This window comes from Arvicola amphibius, chromosome 3 (genome assembly GCF_903992535.2).
Source record: "Arvicola amphibius chromosome 3, mArvAmp1.2, whole genome shotgun sequence".
In the NCBI taxonomy this organism is placed as follows: domain Eukaryota; kingdom Metazoa; phylum Chordata; class Mammalia; order Rodentia; family Cricetidae; genus Arvicola; species Arvicola amphibius.
Window position 1 is genome coordinate 76,863,450 of NC_052049.1, and position 19,878 is coordinate 76,883,327.

The window sequence follows — 19,878 nt, forward strand, 5'->3', positions numbered from 1 at the left end:
CTTCATTCCCTCTCCACCCCTAATCAGGTCCCAGGTGCCAAGCTGTGCAGAACGCCGTATTAAATCCTATTTATTTCACACCAAGCAGAATATAAACTTAGTGGTGAACTCTCTGCCTCTTACTATATGTGAAGTAATTGAAGACTGGTCCAAAGAAACCATCCTGGGAAGCCTGATCTTTCAGAGGCAACAGCAAAGGCTCCAGCTCTTCCAGAGTGTACAGGCCAGGGACCTCGCCTGTGGAAGAACAGTAAACGTCTTTTCTACTTTGACTAGCATACACCAATTCAAGACAAATTTTACATACAAAATGCTTTTCATGAATGAGCATGCAATCAAACCGGACTCTCTGAATGTGGCTGAAAATGGGGGCTGACTGAGAAGCCATTAATAAAGGCACTGGGACTTGTTTCTTCTACTGCATGTACTGGCTTTTTTGGGACCCTAGACTATTTGGATGCAAAGCTTCCTAGGCCTGGATGTAGGGGAAGGGCCTTGAACTTCCCACAGGGCAGGGTTCCCTGCCCTCTCTTAAGGAGGGAGGGGAAGGAAGGAGGGTGAGTGGGGGAGCAGGAGGGGAATGGGAGGAGGGGAGGAAGTGTAAATTTTTGAATGGAAAAATAAAATTAAAAAAAAACAAAAAAAATGCTTTTCAATTTTTACTTTAATTTTTTTGTTCAGTTACTACCAGAAGTATTAACAATAACTTTTACATATTCTTGGCTTTATAAAGCTTGAGATCTCAATTCTTTAGTCATAGCCATGTGTGCACTCTTATGACCTCAGTCACAACCATGTTCAAGATTCCCGTAACACAGGTAAACTTTATACAGTAACTTCAATGGAGTAATTCTTACAATAGTACTTATATTTGCTTCACAGAAACCATTCACTTGCCTGAAGACAAAAGGCTATTGATCATCTCCAAAAATGTAGGGTGTACAAATTGGTAATCCTCCAGAAGTAAGGACTACCTGCTGAGCCTCAATCCCCGCGAGAATGCAGCACCTGTGGAAACAGGGAAGACCAGTCCTCTCAGGGACTTCGGGAGCAGTTAAGATGACAACCCATGGCTGGCAGGACAACATGACACATAACCTGGAACAGTCTGAGGAGTGAAAAGGACAGTGTTGCATGTGGAGCTGGCCACGGCATACCACAGGCTCCAGAGCAGAGCGGCTCTCCACACAAGGAAAGGACTTAAGTCACTTGTCTACTAGCTGCTTGGTGTGCTCTTACGGTATAGCACTGTTTATGAACATAGCGTCTTGCTATGTGACTAAGGCTGGCCGTGAACTTGCCAGAATCCTGCTGCCTTTTCCTCCCAAGTGCCCATACCTAGCTTACTTAGTGCCTACTTTACCTACTTATTTAGAAACTGAGAACAAAAAGGAAATATTTTTTTACCTGTACCATTTGGAAAGTAATTAGAGTCATCAATAACTATACTTGAAGGAAAATTGATTTTAGAAGTAAGTCACTGAAGCAAAACTGGTTATTTTTAAAGTATACTCTTCCTACACAAATATGTAGTCCTGTTTATCACACAATGTGACATCCATAATCTCAGATCCCTAACAGGAACCTCCCGTGTACAAATCAAACTTTAGTAATCATGGAGAAAATAAAATTAAAACAAAATTAAAAGGAAAACTGTGTTACATGTAGAAATCTTACAAGTTTTAATAACTAGCAAGATTGAAAAGCACACAAAGGAAGATGCCATCACGCTGACTCACATGCTTGAGGTCACTGCTGAACTGCTTGGGCTCGTAGCCTCTGGAGATCCTGGGCGAGAAGAGCACCGCACCATGCATGTGGCTCACTACAGATGTGACAGTTCGCCGCCCCACACCACTGCGTCCTGCCAAGAGAAGTGAGCCTCCAGGGAAACTTAGCACTCTGTCTATCCTAGACATATACTCCAGAACTTCTTGGAAAAGTAAAATATCTAAATTCTGGTTATCCCGTCCATAATGAATAAGTCCCTTTGAAAAACAAAAACAGATTTTATAATTAATGCAATTTCTAGTTAATACAACAAAAATATTATTTTTCTGGGACTGCACAGATGGCTCAGAAGTCTTGCTGGATTTTGTTCCCAGCATCCTCATGGCCTATAATCCCAGTTCCAGGGGATCTGAGTTTACTTTGACTTTCACAGCTCCTGTATGCACATGGCGCATGTGCTCTCTTGTAGTATACACACATACACACACACATAATAAATAAATATATCTTTTTAAAATTTACTTATTTAGAGTAGAATGTTATATTTTTGATACTTTCAAGAAAAGGGTGAAGTGACTATATTTTATTTTGCATCTAAAACTTTACTTTGTAATAACCTAACTTTGTTGGCATATGAAAACCTCACGTCAATCAAGTTCAAGGTTGTACAATCTCAACCAGCTCCGGACAGCACTACAGCATATACGTAGGATGGCTCACAAGAGCCTAACTCCAGCTCTGGTGGATCTGACCTTTCCTCTGGCCTCCATGGGTACCCACAAGCATATGTTATACACAATTAAAAAAGAATACACATGCCACGCTGTTCCTTCTTCTCACAACTAAGCTGAAGGCAAATGGAGGGGGAGAATAAAGGAAAGTGGGGAGAAGGCAAGGAAGGGGAAAGGGCAAAAGAGAGGTCATGAAGAAGAAACTGCACAGGAGATGGAGATTCAGAATCCAGTCCTCAGCTGGTGTGACCTGACTCTGATGAGCCAAACTTGGACCCCACCTATTTTCTTTTTCACCAGGCGACGCTGATAGTGAGGTATGACACTCACCTCTCCAGGAATACTTCCCAATCACTTTTTCTCATCGCTAGCCCAATGGCAATACCATCTTTAAAAAGTTATCTTACCAATTTTACATGCAATCTGTGCAATCTGGTAATGTCTGCCAGAGGGAACTAAACTCCAAAGAGCAGATCAGGTTCTGTCTATTGTGTGATCTTTCATTTCACGTACTCAAATGTTTCTAACAATACTTTAACATACTACCATAGCCATACCTTACTCCCGGGCATGATTCCATACCTTCTTAATGACATCCTTCAGGTCTGCAGAGGTCAGTTTGCCAAGTGGTTTCCCATGTGGAGGTAATGGCTGTCCTGGAACTGTATTTGCTCCTGAGCTATGCCGGGCTCCCCATGTGACATAGTAGCTATCTGCAGAAAAGATGCTGTTGATTTATATCACTAGTGATGAGAGAACCAGCTGCCCCATTTACTAAATTATTTTTTTAGTCTAAATAAAATTGTCTCCAGAAATACAAAGGTAGATTACACCAAATGAATTGACATAATTACTTAGAAGATCCATAAAATCAGTAGATACTAAAATCACAAATTAAAATAGCAAAACCAGTCTAAGGACTAGCTGAGCTACTTTCATTATATTCCTTACCCACTTTTTAAACATTTTAAATATACTCATGATTTGAAAATTTTATCAATTTACTAATGTGTTTTGTTGATACTGATTCCCATACTTTCCCCCCAACCCATTTTTCTTCCAACTTCACACCTTCTTTTTGTTGTTTTGTTACTAATAACTCGGATACCAAGTAGTGTCCAATGTGCCCAATGTGCATGGAGATGAAGTTATCCCCTGGAGCATGGGCAACCATGGCACATCCCCAATGGGAGAGACTTTCCTTCAGTCTCCAAAACTCCACAGGGGTCCCTCTCCAACTCATGCTGGAAATCTGCCAGTAAACCAGATCACCACTTTTCTCTCTTCATACAAAGTGGCTTCCTTCCATCCTCTCTGTTACTCCCCAATATATTGGTTTCTCTGACTTGCTTCCCTAGGATTGTGATAATTAATACTGTCAACTTGAAATGATCTGGAATCACCTTGGAGACTATCCTTTATGAATGTTTATGTGGAATTTGCCAGACTGGATTATCAGAGGTGGGAAGAACCACCCTAACTGTTAAGGTCTTGGATAATGTTAAAAAGGGAGTGAGCAAGCAGAAAACCAGCAGCGAGCCACAGCTCTCCGCATCCTGACTGTGGCTGCACTGTGACCAGCCCAAACACCGCAGAGAGTCATAGCTTTCTGCATCCTGATTGTGGCTGCACTGTGACCAGCCCGAACAACACAGCGAGCCATAGCTCTCTGCATCCTGACTGTGGCTGCACTGTGACCAGCTGCCACCCCGACTCCTGGCCTTGATGGAACCTAACATGCTGAGCCAGAACAAACCCTTGCACACACTGCTATTACCAGGCATTTTGTCGCAGCAAAAAGAAAAGTAACTAATGAAGAAAATCGCCACATCATATTTGTAAAATGAAAATAGCTTACATAAAATTGATAAAACAAATACAAAACATTCCCTATGAAAGAATAGGGATTTACCGATATCACCAAGGGCCTTAACTTCAAAAATACAAAATAAAATCAATAAGCAAAGTTCAATTAGAAATCAAAAATCCCCCAAATTTCTCTTAAAATTACAGTATCAATTTACATTACATTAAAAGGAAATTGTACTCTGCATTTGACTGAAGTTGTCCCTTTCTTCCTCTTCACAAGCTTAGTTCTCCTGGGCCCAACACCGTAGTCACTTTCCTGCTGAGACCTAAGCAACCAAGTTCCTCTGACCTTCATCAACTCTTTTCTCTGTGTGCAGTGTGCACAAACAAAGAAGCTCTATCTGCAGATGCACACCATGTTGGTTTGAATGAAAATGGCCCCATGGGCTCATAAGGAGTGGCACTTTTAGGAGGTGTAGCATTGTTGGAGGAAGTGTGTCACTGTAGGCAGGCTTTGAGGCGGCAGATGCCCAAGCCAGGCCCAAAGTGGCAGTCTAGTCCTGCTGCCTGCAGATCAAAAATTCTAAGCTCCTTCTCCAGCACCATGTTTGCCTCTGCACCATCAAGCTTCCCTACCATGGTGATAATGGACTGAATCTCTGAAGCTGTAAGCCAGACCCAATTAAATGTTATCCTTTGTAAGAGTTGACATAGTCATGTGTCTTCATAGCAATAGAACCATAAGACAGAAGTTAGCACCAGGAACTGGGGTACTGCTGTGATAGGCCTAACCATGCTTTTGTTAGGAGGAGTGTAGACTTTGGAACTCTGGATTAGAAAAGCTTTGAGTGGGGTTTAATGGCCATCTTAGTAGATGAATTGGTGTCTGAGTCAGAAGACACAGAGTACAGACACCAATTCATTCCAGGTCAATACAAAGACTCAGTGTAAGGTCTGTCACAATCTTGTCATACTGAGACATGATTACACAGACAGAGATATGATCATCCCATGAGAAATAAGGCTACCTAATTTCAACATGTATCATGCTGTGGCTATAGGAATCTAGACAGTGTAGTTTAGGAAAAGATGGGTCATATGTACATCACTGGAACAGGTAAGATAAACACAAGTAGATCAATAATACTAATTGGTTTTGTTTCTTGTAGCTTTTTTTTCTCTTGACAAATGTGCCAATAATACACACTGAAGAAAGAACTGTCTCTTTAAGAGGCAGTAGTGAGAAAGCTTGGCATCCACATATAAACAAATTATATCAGATGATTTTCCCTCACAAAAGAAAATTCAAAATGGATTAAAGACTTTCAGACCTACAACTATGAAAACACTAGATAGAAACCCAACAGAAACTCTTAGAGACCTAGGACTAGGCAAGGACTTTCAGAATAGGAATCTATGAGTCTAGCAAGTTACAAGCAGAAATCAATAGATTACAGTACAGTGTGAGGCATAAGAGCTTCTCCACAGCCAAGGGTCACAGCAGGGAAAAGAAATACCCTACAGACTGGGATAAAATCTTTGCCAGTTAAACATCTGAGAAAGAATTACTATCTAAAATAACATCTAAAAAATTCAGCACCAAAAATATCCCATCAATACATGGATAAAGTAATTGAATAGACAGTCCTCAAAATATATACAACTTAGGCACTAAGTGTATGAGATAAAATTCAACATCCTTAGGCAGCAGGAAAAGGCAAGTTAAAATTGCAGGGAAACTTTATTTTGCCCGAGTCAGGATGGCTCCAACTAAGAAAACAAACATAAATTCTGTCGAAGACTTAGGAAAACAGCAACCCTTGTATCTGTTGATGGAATGTAAAATCTGCAAAGCACAGAAATCAGTGTGGAATGTCAAAGACAAAATTCAAAATAGAACTACCCCATGAGCCAGCTGTACCTCACTTTCTTATATTTAGCTAAAGGACTTTAAGTCTACATACACATCACAAAGACACATGGACCTGTACACAACAGTCAGTCAAGACAGAGAATCAGCCTTAGATGGTCATCAGCAGACAAGTGTGTGTGTGTGTGTGTGTGTGTGTGTGTGTGTGTGTGTGTGTATGTGTGAGAGAGAGAGAGAGAGAGAGAGAGAGAGAGAGAGAGAGATTCAGGGAGGGGGGGAGGGAAGGACGGAGGGAGGGAAGGACGGAGGGATGGTAGGACGGAGGGAGGGAAGGACAGAGAGAGGGAAGGGTGAAAGTAGAGAGGAGACTGTGTGGGGAGAAGAAGACTAAAATGGGGGAAAGGAGGAACAAGTGAGGCTGATGGAATATAAATATAAGCAAAATACATGATATAAATATGTGATGTCATAATAAACCTATTATGTTATTATATACTCATTTTAGGAACACTATAGTTATATACTTGTAAAAGTTACAACACTCTATGCTCCATTGTAATTACAAGTTTAACCACAACTTCCACAAGTCTTCATGCCATATAAGCATATCACTAATTGTCAACACTGAAAGCAGAGATTGTAACATTTCTGGCATTCAACTGTAAGCCTCTTGAAAATAAAAGACTTTTATAGGCTCTGAAAACCACCAAATCCTAGAGGACTGGGACACGAAAAATAAAATGATAGCATCCAAAGCACAAAAGACCTTTAGAGGAAGAGACACTGCTAACTCAAGTTTGCAGTATGCGCCGTGGCCTGACTCCAAGAACAGAGCCTTGCCAGAGAGCCTGGCCAATGCTCGGGTGGATGAGGCAGACCTTACTAAAATGATGCTCAATTGTCAGCAGCCTCCTCACAACACTTTCCCTTGCGTTGTTGTCTTTAGAGTCTTCTCCCGACTTGCAAATCTCTGGAAACATCTCGAGAGTCTTTCAGTCAACCCCAATAGCCTTCCCACTTCCAGTATTTCCTTGGAGTTGGGTAATGATACGCTGCTGAGAGAGCACATTCCGCTCACAGCCAATAGCCTTTAAGATACCAGCCCACTGGGGCGTGGTCTCTTGTAGTTTAAACTGCAGAGGGAACCACTCTCTCGCTTCTGGCTCCCTTTCCAGCTGCTAGACTCTGTTCCTGTTTGCTCTCAGAGGACCGTTGTTTAGGACGGTGATCTGTAAATTTTCCTCTTAAATAAATAACCCTTTTATTATCAATAATTCTGACTGGTGTGGGATTGTTTTACGGCATCAATATACAGTACATAAGAGTACTCATGAATATGTTAGCACGGTGTGTAGCTGGATAACTGATGCATTATGAAACATTTCCATGTCTTTCTCATAGGCCCCTCACTGGAGTGCTCTCTCTACTATACGCACGCTTCCATAGCAGTTTCTAATGCGCAAATTGATTATGAAGTAGACACAGCCCTGAACGCAACATGTCCCCTCACACGAAGCCAAGGAAACAAGGAGTAAGCACAAATATGATGTCCTGTTCCGGTGATTTTATGGGTAACAACAGGGAAAACAATGCTTTTTCTGTTAAACAAGAGGCATTATAATCAAGTGAGGAATTTCACAATGACCTTTATGCTTCATATTTAATCAGATACTAAAATTTCATTTTAGGTTTTTAATTTTTTAAATAGGGTCTTACTACATAGCCCTTACTGGACGGGACCTGCTCTGTGGACTGGGCTGGCCTCAAAACTTGTCACACAGCTGCGTCTGTCTCTCAAGTGCTAGGTTACAAGTGTGCCACCACAGCCAACTCCATCGTTAGTGAAAATTCTCCTGGGAAAACAACTTTGTATTACAAATATACAACAACAAGTTTGAACACCCTTTTCAAGAAAGTACTTATTATATTTTGTTTGTATTATAATTGTATAAGTCTAGCAAAAAATGGCTGGGCATCTTCCCTTTTGGGAAAATTAAAATTGTAATCACCCAAAGTTTTATTTATTGAAACATGAAATCATGTATCAGGTTGGACACAAAAATTTAAAATACCTATAACTTCTGTACATTGATCTTTATTACCTGCCATGTTGTCTAGTATATCTGAGCCCCAGTCTCCTTGGAACACTGCGGTTAGAATATTATCAAACAGATGAATCTCCTTCACCCCAACGATTTTGTCCCGAAACAAGCGTCGGGCCTCATAGGCTACAATCTCCAGAACATAATCTAATGGATGGTTGGAAGATCCTAAAAAGGCAAAGCTTTTCTTTAATCACAGTGAGTCTTAAATTATTTTCAAGAGGTCTGATTAACAAAATGTTTTGAAATAAATATACAGGAAGAATCTACATACCATAATTGTGGCAGCAGGTAAAGAAAAGAAATTGGAAATAGTTAAAATTCATTCCTTTAATAAAGTGGTATATTTTAAACACTACAGCTGTTCAATAAAGTTATCATTTCCAAATTGCACAATAAAATTGGTGCTATGAAAGAAAATATTTTATCTTTTCTAAAATCAAATTTGTACAGTGATAAACAGGTTGGAAAAAGGAATATAAGAAATTATTATCCTCTTAATAGTAATAAACATAATAGAGCTATTTAAATTTAATGCACTAATAGTCATTTTTAAATATTATGAGTACAACTTAGAGCATAGTTAGACACAGGGACAACCAAAACTCACCTCCTTCTAAATCATATCTGAACAAGCCAAGCACCCACTGAGTCAGGATGCAGGGGGTAAAGAAATAGTGACTGTAATCATCAACTGTGAACTTGGCCCGCACCTGAAAGAGGAAACAGTGCAACCAGCCTTCCTGTAGCTATTTTACCATCCTAGACATTTTCTGCCACCTAATTTTATTTCAGTAGAACTGATTCTTTAAAATTATCCTCTATAATCTGTCTTACACATTTTATTTACGTAATTATCTTTGTGGCAGGGCCTCCACTCTGACCCACACTGGCCTAGAACTCACTTTGTAACTCATGGCAATCTTCTTGCCTCAAGCAGGCAAGGTCTGACTTCAGGTGCATCCCACTGTGCACAGCTACTTACACACTTGTAAGTGTTACTCCCAGCCAGGCTAGGAGGCTTCAGCAGAGTGCCAGAGTCTGCTATGCAGCAAGGGTGCAGCCACAGACTGCACATAAGCTGACTAACATCACAAAATCACAGTTGAATTCTACAGACCCCACAAAACTGAAACAAAACGTTCCAAAGGTTTTCAGGTGTTGAGACCCAGAATGCTGCTGTCGCTTCAGGAAGACAGTGAAGAAATCAAAGCGCTTAAAGGCCGCCCTACCCACAGCTGGAGCCATTACTCTTAGTGTGTGTTACCTAGGCCATTTAGTGTATGTACGCATTTTTTCACACAACCTGTCCTAACATATCTCCCCCTGCTCCAACCCAGCCTTTTAAAGAGCCTCTTCCAAAAGCACTGCAAATACTATTGCTTTACCTAACAAAATTTCATCTTCAAATACTGTTATTTTCTATTTTTTTCTAATACAAATCAAATTTTACTACACCACCTTAACTTCCATACACATACAGTTACTCAGCCTGTGCTCCTGCAGGCTGTAACTGGATACATTGTTACTGTGCCATCAATCACAATGCAGCAACTATCACAAATCATCAGCACAAAGACCAGGATGAGGCCAGCAGAACTGGAAACTACAGTGCAAATATACTTACCTGTTCATACACCTGCACCATAGAGCCTGCTAAGAGGTAAATTTTTGATGAAGAACCCCAAATAGAATGATTCTTCAGATTTTTGTGCAAAACTGCTTCCAAATATGCTCCATAGATTGTCTGCAACTGCTCTCTCTCTGGGTAACTAAATGGGGAAGACAGAAATAAGAAAGCTGAAATAAATCAATATCATAAATTAATATTTCCACATTAAGATACAACCGTGTAAACTTCCAAACTGCACTTCTCTAAGACCCAGACACCCAGGGCTGCCCATGCGTCAGAACAGACTCAGTTCCTGCTCTCTCTAGAGAACCCAACTAGATCCCTCAGTGTCTCTTCTCCAACAGAGCAAGGCTTTATCCAAGACTGTAATCAAACTATATAAATACAAAAATTGAAAAGCCACTCAACTTCAACCTACAAGTACAACCTACACACAGAGCAGTGATCCAGGTCAGAAGTCTAAGAAAATAAATAACACAACGAAAATGAGCCTGGTTCTCCCAAGCCCAAATTTATTTCCATGTCAATTAACTGGCAATGATAACACCTTAGAAATAACAATGTGCATAGATAGAATGTAGTGAGTGGGAACTTGCAAACTGACCAGGGTTAGCAAGGTGAGAAGCCACAAAGGGACGGTGCATTAACACAGAACTCAGAAGTCCCATTCACATCCATGAGCACAGGGAAGGACAGACGAATCCCAACCCAAGCCACATGACCCAACTCCCCTCTCATCAGATTCAACTCTTTTTCATTATCTCCATAAAATTAAATAATATAGTTTTGTGAGACATTTATGTCTAAAATGCACACTTTATGTATTTAAAGGAAATTAAATATGTTGAAGAGCCATCTGCAGTGGTCTCTGTAGTATTATTCGCAACAGCCAGAAAAACACAAAACAAAACAAAAAACTAAGTATCCAACAGTTGATGGGTGAAAGTAATGTAGTACATATACATAAGGAAATAAGAGTTAGCCACATAAATTTTGAAACCCAGGCATCAGACAATATGAACAGGACAGAAAATCAATATGTTAAGCAAAATAAACCAAGCACAGATACACAGGAGAGAGCATGTGATTTCTGTCACATAGTCTAAAGGCACTGCTCTCAGGCAAGTGGAGAGCAGGACAGTGGCTCCCAGAACTGGAATCAGTAGGTAGGAATGCAGGGAAGGGCTGAGGGTGGGACAGATGAAACTGCATCTGAACAGCAGCAAGAAGGTCTGATGTGCCACTGGAGGTGGTAACTGTGTCCCCAGGACTGCAAGAAGAACCTTGAGTGTTCTCATCACAGTGATAAATATGCTTAAACGAACTCAAGCACCATGCATTAGGTAACGTGTCAAAACATCACACAACACATCAGTAAGCACTATGTTAAATGTCAGATCTTACGTGAAATGTACCGCTGCGAGTCAGCTCTGACTCTTGACGTTTGGGGCACAACATACAGAGTTCTATAGAAGACCTTACATACTCTAAACCACTGCCAAAGGTTTGGAAATGAATCAGCTTAACCATTTTACTTTCTACATTTTGAAGTATTCTTGATGAGTATCTTGAAAAAATGTAAACAAAAAACTGTTACTAAGATACATACTCTACGGCACAAAGACGAACAATAGATGTAAACCTGGTGGTCAGCTTGTGTCTTCCCAGCCTTCCTCCAGCTGACATGGAAGCTACAATTTGAATATTCTCCAGACCAACCCATTCTAAATTTTCATCATAAAATCCTTGGTATGTCAACACCTATATGAAAACAAATGTGCACAAGTGGTTTATACTTTAGATTTCTCAAATCATATTACAAATGCATTGGTTACTTGTCTCCTTGTCCTGACAAATTGCCTGACAAAAGCCACATTGGGCAAGTTTGTCCTACAGTTTAAGGGGACACAATCCACCCAGCATGCCAGACAGGGCAGCAGGAATCAGGAAACACTGACAAACTCTGCTGCCCAGATCCCTGCTCCATTTGACTTAGTCAGGTTCCAACAAAATGAAAGGCCCAACCTTCATCAACAACGCTAGAAAATCCTCACACACATACAAAGAGATGTTTTTTGTATGGAGATTACAAACCTTGTCTATTTGACCATGAAGACTGACCATATCATAGAGTGTTATCTAAGTTTTGATTATTTCCAAGTACAACCATCACCCTTTAGCTAACTCACTAATTAAAGATTGAAACATTTTAAATTTTTACATCACTGAGCTAATATTGTTCTACCTTGTACCCAATTCATGTTTTCTGAATCCTCTTCTTTTAAAATGGTTTCACTCCACTGAACAGTAAAACCCAAATACTGTTATGAATCTATTAGGAATTATAAAAAAAAAAGTAAGGAATCAGGAAATACATGGAAAATAATTCAGGCTTTTCCATAACTATATTATCATACTCTACAACTACACAGCACATCTAAACATAGAAAACTCTGAAAATCTAGAACTCGTAACATGATGTAACAACACACAAGGGGACATCTTTTACACTGAGTAAGAACATGTGATACACAACCCTAACCCCAGACTTACACAGAAAGAGTAACTACTGTCAGAGGCAAGCACAGCCAATCATGGAGTAAAGACACCTCCAGTGACAGCTGCAGAGTCCCCAACTGTTTTAGGTAGGAGGGGTAGGGAATAGATTTCTAAATGAAGAATGAGTGACCAAGGACAAGAGTTAAATATTACATAAATTTAAATTCTAATGACATGTGCTAGGTAAAACTGGTCCAGGAAAATGAAAGCAGATGTCGTATCTACAAGAAAAGCCTGGACTGCACAAAGCAGATCAAGAAGTGAGTGACCAGCTGCCCAGCTCGACAGCCAAGTCCCTAAACCCTAGGCCCTCGGGCAAAAACATGGGCCCCTCCCTACCACCTCAGTTTCACTAGCCAGCCAGCAGGCTGAAGGTAGGCTGCTCCAACTCCCTAAGCCCCACCACCACTGCTGCAGCACTGACTGAACGCTGTAATCTACAAGTTCCACTCCACCTGAGAAACCACACATCCCCAGAAACCTCAGTGGCTCCCTGAGACACAGAGAGCGACTACACAAAATGGACCAAGAGTGGCTCCCTAAGACACAGACAGCAGTGCAAGGATTGAACCAAGAAGCAAAGACACTGCCTGCACCAACTGGAGAAAAAGATGGAAAGGCACCAATGCAAGAATACATTCAACAACCTAAAGAGCAATATGGCAACACCAGAACCTAGTGGTCCTACAACAGGACGACCTGAACATCCTAACCCAGAAGAAGCAGAAGAAAACAACTTAAATGTAACTTTCTCAAGACAATAGAGAACCTGAAGAGGAAATGAAAATTCCCTTAAAAAAAATGAAAAACAAACAAAAAATGGAAGAAATCAATAAACCTCTTAAAGAAAACCAAGAAAAAAACAATCAAACAGTTGAAGCAAACAGTGCAAACAACTCAAGATGTGAAGATTGAAATAGACCCAATAAAAAAAAAAACACAAACCGAGGGAATTCTGGATATGGAAAATCTGGGTAAATAAACAAGAACTACAGATGCAAGCATAACCAACAGAATACAAGAGATGGAAGAGAGAATCTCAGGAGTTGAAGATACGACAGAGGAAATAAATTCACTGGTCAAAGAAAATGTTAAATCCAACAAATTTTTTACCTACAACATCCAGGAAATCTGGGACACCATGAAAAAAAAAAAACTAAAAACAATAGGGAAAGAAAGTGAAGGCAAAATCCAATACCCCTTCATGATGAAAGTCTTGAAGAGATCAGGGATACAAGAAACGTATCTAAACATAATAAAAGCAATATAAATACAGCAAGTTGATAGCCAATATCAAATTAAATGGAGAGAAACTCAAAGTGATTCCACTAAAATCAGGAAAAAGACAAGGCTGTCCACTCTCTCCATATCTATTCAACATAGTACTCAATGCTCTAGTTAGAGCAATAAGACATCAAAATGACATTAAGGAGATACAAATTGGAAAGGAGGAAGTCAAACTTTCGCTATATGAGATGATATCACAGTATACATAAATGACCCCAAAAATTCTACCAGGGAACTCCTATAGCTGATAAACATCTTCAGTAATGTGGCAAGATACAAAATCAACTCAAAAAATCAGTAGCCCTTCTATATATAAATGATAAAGGGGTTGAGAAAGAAATCAAAGAAACATTACCATTTACAATAGCCACAAATACATAAAATATCTTGGGGTAACACTAACCAAAGAAGTGAAAGACTTATTCGAGAGAACTTTAAGTCTTTGAAGAAAGAAACTGAAGAATATATCAAAAAATGGAAAGATCTTCCATGCTCTTGGACAGGTAGGATCAACATAATAAAAATGACAATCCTACGAAAAGGAATCTATAGATTCAATACAATCCCCATGAAAATCCCAACATGATTCTTCATAGACCTCAAAAGAACAACACTCCACTTCATATGGGAAAACAAAAAACCTAGGAAGCTCAAAACAAGCCTGTACAATAAAAGAACTTCCAGAGGCATCACCATCCCTGACATCAAGCTCTAGTATAGAACTACAGCAATGAAAACAACTTGGTATTGGCATAAAAACAGACAGGACAGCCAATGGAACTGAATCGAAGACTCTGATTTCATACACTATGAACACCTGATTTTTGGCAAAGGAACTAAAATTATACAATGGAAAAAAGAATCTTCAACAAATGATGCTGACATAACTGGATGTCAACATGTAGAATAATGCAAATAGATCCATACCTATCCCCATGCACAAAACTCAAATCCAAATGGATCAAAGACCTCAATATAAATCCAGCCACACTGAACTACATAGAAGAGAAAGTGGGAAGTAGCCTTCAATGCATTGGCACAGTAGATCACTTCCAAAATGTAACACTGGTAGTACAGACACTGAGAGCAACAATAAATAAATGGGACCTTCTGAAACTGAGAAGCTTCTGTAAGGCAAAGGACACAGTCAATAAGACAAAAAGGCAGCCTGCTGATTGGGAAAAGATCTTCACCAACCCCGTATCAGACAGAGGACAGATTTACAAAATATACAAAGAACTCAAGAAACTAGACATTAAAATACCAAATAAACCAATTTAAAAATATGATTCATATCTAAACAGAGAATTCTCCACAGAAGAATCTCAAATGGCTGAAAGACACTTAACTGTTTAACATCCTTAGTCATCAGGGAAATACAAATCAAACAACTCTGAAATATCATCTTACATCTGTCAGAATGGCTAAGATCAAAAACACCAAGCCGGGCGGCGGTGGCGCACGCCTTTAATCCCAGCACTCGGGAGGCAGAGGCAGGCGGATCTCTGTGAGTTCGAGACCAGCCTGGTCTACAAGAGCTAGTTCCAGGACAGGCTCCAAAGCCACAGAGAAACCCTGTCTCGAAAAACCAAAAAAAAAAAAAAAAAAAAAAAAAAAAAAAAAAAAAAAACAAAAAAAAAAAACACCAATGACAGTTTATGCTAGAGAGGATGCAGAGTAGGGGAAACACTCATCTATCGCTGGTGGGAACATCAACTTGTACAGACACTTTGAAAATCAGTATGGCAGTTTCTCAGAAAATTGGGAATCAATCTACATCAAGACCCAGCAGTACCACTCTTGAGCATATATCCAAAGAATGCTCAACCATTCTACAAGGACATGTGCTCAACTATGTTCACAGCAACATTATTCATAATAGCCAGAACCTGGAAACAACCTAGATTCTCCTCAACAAAAAAATGGATAAAAAAAAAAAAATGTGGTACATTTACACAACAGAGTACTACTCAATAGTGAAAAAAAAATGACATCTTGAAATTTGCATGCAAATGGATAGAACTAAAATAAAATAAAATCCTGAGTGAGGTAACCCAGACCTATAAAGACAAACATGGTATGTACTCACTCTAAAGATAATATCAGATGTAATAAAGCAAAGGATAACTGGCCTGTAGTCCATGATCCCAGAGAAGCTAGGTAACAAGGACCCTAAGAGAAATATACATGGATCCTCCTGAGAAAGGGAAATAGACAACAAGAACTCCTGAGAAAATTGGGAGCTTTGGGGGGAGGGACTGTAGAAGAGGAGAACATGGGGGAACAGATGGTCAATATGGGAGAAGAACAAAGAGGGAGGGCAAGGAAAGAGATACATTGATTGAGCGAGCCATTATGGGGCTGGTGTGAAACTGGCACTAGGGAAATTCCCAGAAGTCCACAAGGATGACCCCAGCTAAGCAATAGTGGAGAGGATGCCTGAACTGCCCTTCCCCTGTAATCAGATTGATGACTACCATAATTGTCATCACAGAACCTTCATCCAGCAACTGAAAGAAGAAGATACAGAGATCCACAGTGAAGCACCACACCGGTCTGAGCTCCCAAAGTGCAGTCAAAGAGAGAGAGGAGCGATAATATGAGCAACCGGTCAAGACCATGATGGGGATACTCACTGAAATAGCTGACATGAGCTAATAGGAGCACACTAACAGTCCGCCGGACTGACAGCAGGGGAACATCTAGACCCCCTGAATGTGGGAGACATTTTAATGACTGGGCAAACTGTGGTGACAGTGGCAGTCATACAAGGATTTATCTCTATGGCTTGAATTGGCTTTGTGGAACCCATTCTCTTTGGAGGGATACTTTGCTCAGCCTAGACACAGTGGGGAAGGTCTTGATCCTGCCTCAAAACAATGTGCTAGACTTCACTGACTCTCCATGGGAAGCCTTCTCCTCTCTGAGAAGTGGATGGAGGTGAGGTGGGAGGGAAGGTAGAGGGACAGAGAGGAGAGGAGGGAATGGGACCTGGGATTGGTATGAAAATGAGAAAAGATTATTTTTTTAAAAATTAATCGATTTAAAAAACGAAAAAAGAAAAGCCAACAGACAAATTACAGGCAAAAGCATTGGTTGCTGAGACTTACCTGCTGGAGGAAAGCCACCAGAGTGCTGGTCCCCCACTTATCAAGCTTGGGCAGGTTGATATCCTTTAGGTACAAAACAAGTCTTTCACAATCTTTTGGTCTGTACACTCGGCCAGTGTTTGTACTGATTACCATGCAAGTCTGGCTCAGCTTCTGCAGAAGATGCCGGGAAGTAGTCTGAGCGCTGCAGTGGACTGTGGCAACCTCCGTGGAGCGAAGCTGAGAGAAGGCATACCTGAGCAGCATCCTACGAGAGACAGGTGACATCTCAGGAGAAATGGGTGACACTGGGTGAAATCTCACTGGGAAAATGTGTACAATAAAACACTCCTTACACTCAATATGGAATTGATATCTTTTTCTAAATTATTTCAGCTTATGTTGAGAAAGAAAATAATGAATATGATATGGTTTCTATCAACACTAAAATAACTTTCTAATTTTTAAAGTGAGGGGTGTATTTTAAAATATTCCTAGAATTCTTGAAGACCTCATTAGTTCAGTTTTACAAGGTATGTAGAATATATTAGTTTTATTCCCCCAGAGTTCATGGAAGGACTTTAAGTTCCCCAAGAGTTTTGTTTCATTAACTACCCTGATTGTATATATGTAAAACTAATAATTCAGGTTTACTCCTAAAACATAATGAAGCAGGCACTAAACACAGTGAGCTACATTGAGCTAGACACTATTCTTATAAGAGAGCAGACTCACCTGGTAAATTCATGGCTTACGCACACAATAAGGTTTAAGTATGTATAAAGGATTTAATTTTTGTGACTCTATGACAAAATCTTTTAGAAAGTTCTTTTTTCTTTTTTTTGTTCATTTGTTTTGTTTTGTTTTTTGTTTTTTGAGACTGGGTTTCTCTGTAGCTTTGGAGCCTGTCCTAGAACTAGCTCTTGGAGACTAGGCTGGCCTTGAACTCACAGAGATCTGCCTACCTCTACCTCCTGAGTGCTGGGATTAAAGGCGTGCGCCACCACCACCCAGCTAGACAGTATTTTCTAAGCCCACACAAACTGGCAGAGAAAATGATACTTCTCTGTAGTGATTTTTTTTAAAATAGGAGGTAACAGTAAGTACCCTCTATAAAAATGTAAGTACTTTGTAACCAAAAGAAACATAATGTGTTTTTTTAAATCCTTGAGGAGAAGAAGGCAAATTCACAGTATATATTTTTGAAGACATTTTTCTTACCCTTTGCCACATCCCTCTGGTCCTACGAGAATAAATGGCTGTTTAGTATCAGAACTCAGCCAAGGCTTGAAATAATCTAGACCTCTCTGCATGTCAGGGGTCTGGATGACAGGGAGGGAATGGCCACTACTGAAATCATCAGCTGTCAGGCTCTCTGGCTTCTTAAGCACGTAGGATGCTAACTGTCCTCGATCCATGTCATAGTAGGTGTCCATTGGTCTGTGAGGGTCTGGAGGGGACTCCCGGGCCCAGTTAAAGACCTGAAGAGGGAAACGTTGTAACAAGGAGTTTTTACATATTCCTAACAGTGGATAACTATTCCATACATCAAAATGAGTATCTCCACAGTAAATTACCTCATTAATTAAGTTTATATACACACCACTTCTAAGGAAATTTTAAAATTAAAATAGTATTTTACCTCAATATGATCTGAAGTAAAATAAATATATATATATAGATATCAATTTGATAGAAATTTATAGATCAAGTTATAAAATATATCCAAGTTTTAATAGCATTCTTACAAATTGCAGACTTTAGGAATGCTAACGCCCTTTATTTCCAACATTTCCCAGAACTGACTTCAGCTATACCCACAGCATTCAATGGGTTATTCTGCTCCGTGATACTGAAAGCTGCTGTCTGTTCATAAGAGTGGACAGGAGCAGGGCTGGACAGTACGTGAGAGGGAAGGGGACATATACAACTACAGAAAAGCTACGGGGACAGAGAGCAGCTAATGACAGTACTAAGCAACAATGAACGGAACACTGTGTTGGTCTTATTTAATCATTCCAAGGGGAAAAAGTCCCTTGTGGGTCCCAAGAGATGGTTAAGAGCACTAGTTGCTCTTCCAGAAGACCCAACTTTAGTTCTCAGCACCCACAATCATCGTCACTCCACTCAACACTGTATTCTGGCCTCCACACGTATGCACATGGTGCACAGACATACAGTCAAGAAAACATCTACACACAAAAAAGAAAAGAAAAAAGAAAACAAAAGACCCTTATGATATAAAAAAAATACTTTCTAAACAACTGTCTCAAATATAATCTAACATTATTAGAGAATTAAAAATATTCTAGCACTTCTAAGTGCTAACACTAAATAAAAATTTGAAAAGATTATTTAAAGCTAAATGAAATACTGGAATATATTCATAATGCTAAATAGATTCAAGCCTAACTTATACTTCTATGTACCAAGCCTTAGCTTATTACAAAATACCATAAAATTTTAAGACTATCAGAAACCCTCAGTTTGATACACAGAACCATGTTTACATATACAAACATGCATGTAGACCCATATAGATACATATGTCCTGTTAGTCTACCAAATGAGTAAATTCATAACTAGAAAGTTTTCACACCTTCGAATTGTATCACTGTGTGTTGAGACTTAAGGGTCAAGAGGAGCTGCAGACTATGGTTGGAAAATGCTCCTTACCTCCTTGGTGAATTCCAAACGCGATTTCATGTTTAGATTTCCACCCAGGCCTCGTATAAGATTAACAATAAACTGGTCATGATCTCTGCATCCATGGAGGTGGGACAAACCATTCATCACAGTACCAACCAAACTTGTTTCTACCACATAGTCATTCTGTCGATTAAAATTCACAGAACCAAGGAAGGAAAAACAGATATTAACCAGCAAACGTAAAACCATACAAATCGACAGAGATCACTAAAAACAACCTTTGAATTCATCTCTCTCATTTCTATAAAAAGTATGGATGTTATTCAGATTACATATACACTTTGAAAATACAAAAATAAATTTAAAGGTAATTATGTACTTTGAACTATAAATGCTAAAATTCTAAAATAACTATATG

General features: G+C 39.7%; 1 protein-coding gene across 1 annotated transcript in view; it reads right to left on the reverse strand.

The window, feature by feature from the left end:
* Dync2h1 (dynein cytoplasmic 2 heavy chain 1) overlaps positions 1-19,878 on the reverse strand; it is a 229,932-nt gene that overhangs the window by 143,828 nt on the left and 66,226 nt on the right. The window contains 12 exon segments of the mRNA XM_038323616.1: positions 124-237; positions 898-967; positions 969-1,008; positions 1,732-1,988; positions 3,045-3,175; positions 8,244-8,411; positions 8,854-8,956; positions 9,871-10,015; positions 11,486-11,637; positions 16,833-17,079; positions 18,033-18,292; positions 19,488-19,643. Of these exon segments, the coding sequence (XP_038179544.1) occupies positions 124-237; positions 898-967; positions 969-1,008; positions 1,732-1,988; positions 3,045-3,175; positions 8,244-8,411; positions 8,854-8,956; positions 9,871-10,015; positions 11,486-11,637; positions 16,833-17,079; positions 18,033-18,292; positions 19,488-19,643 (1,843 nt within the window).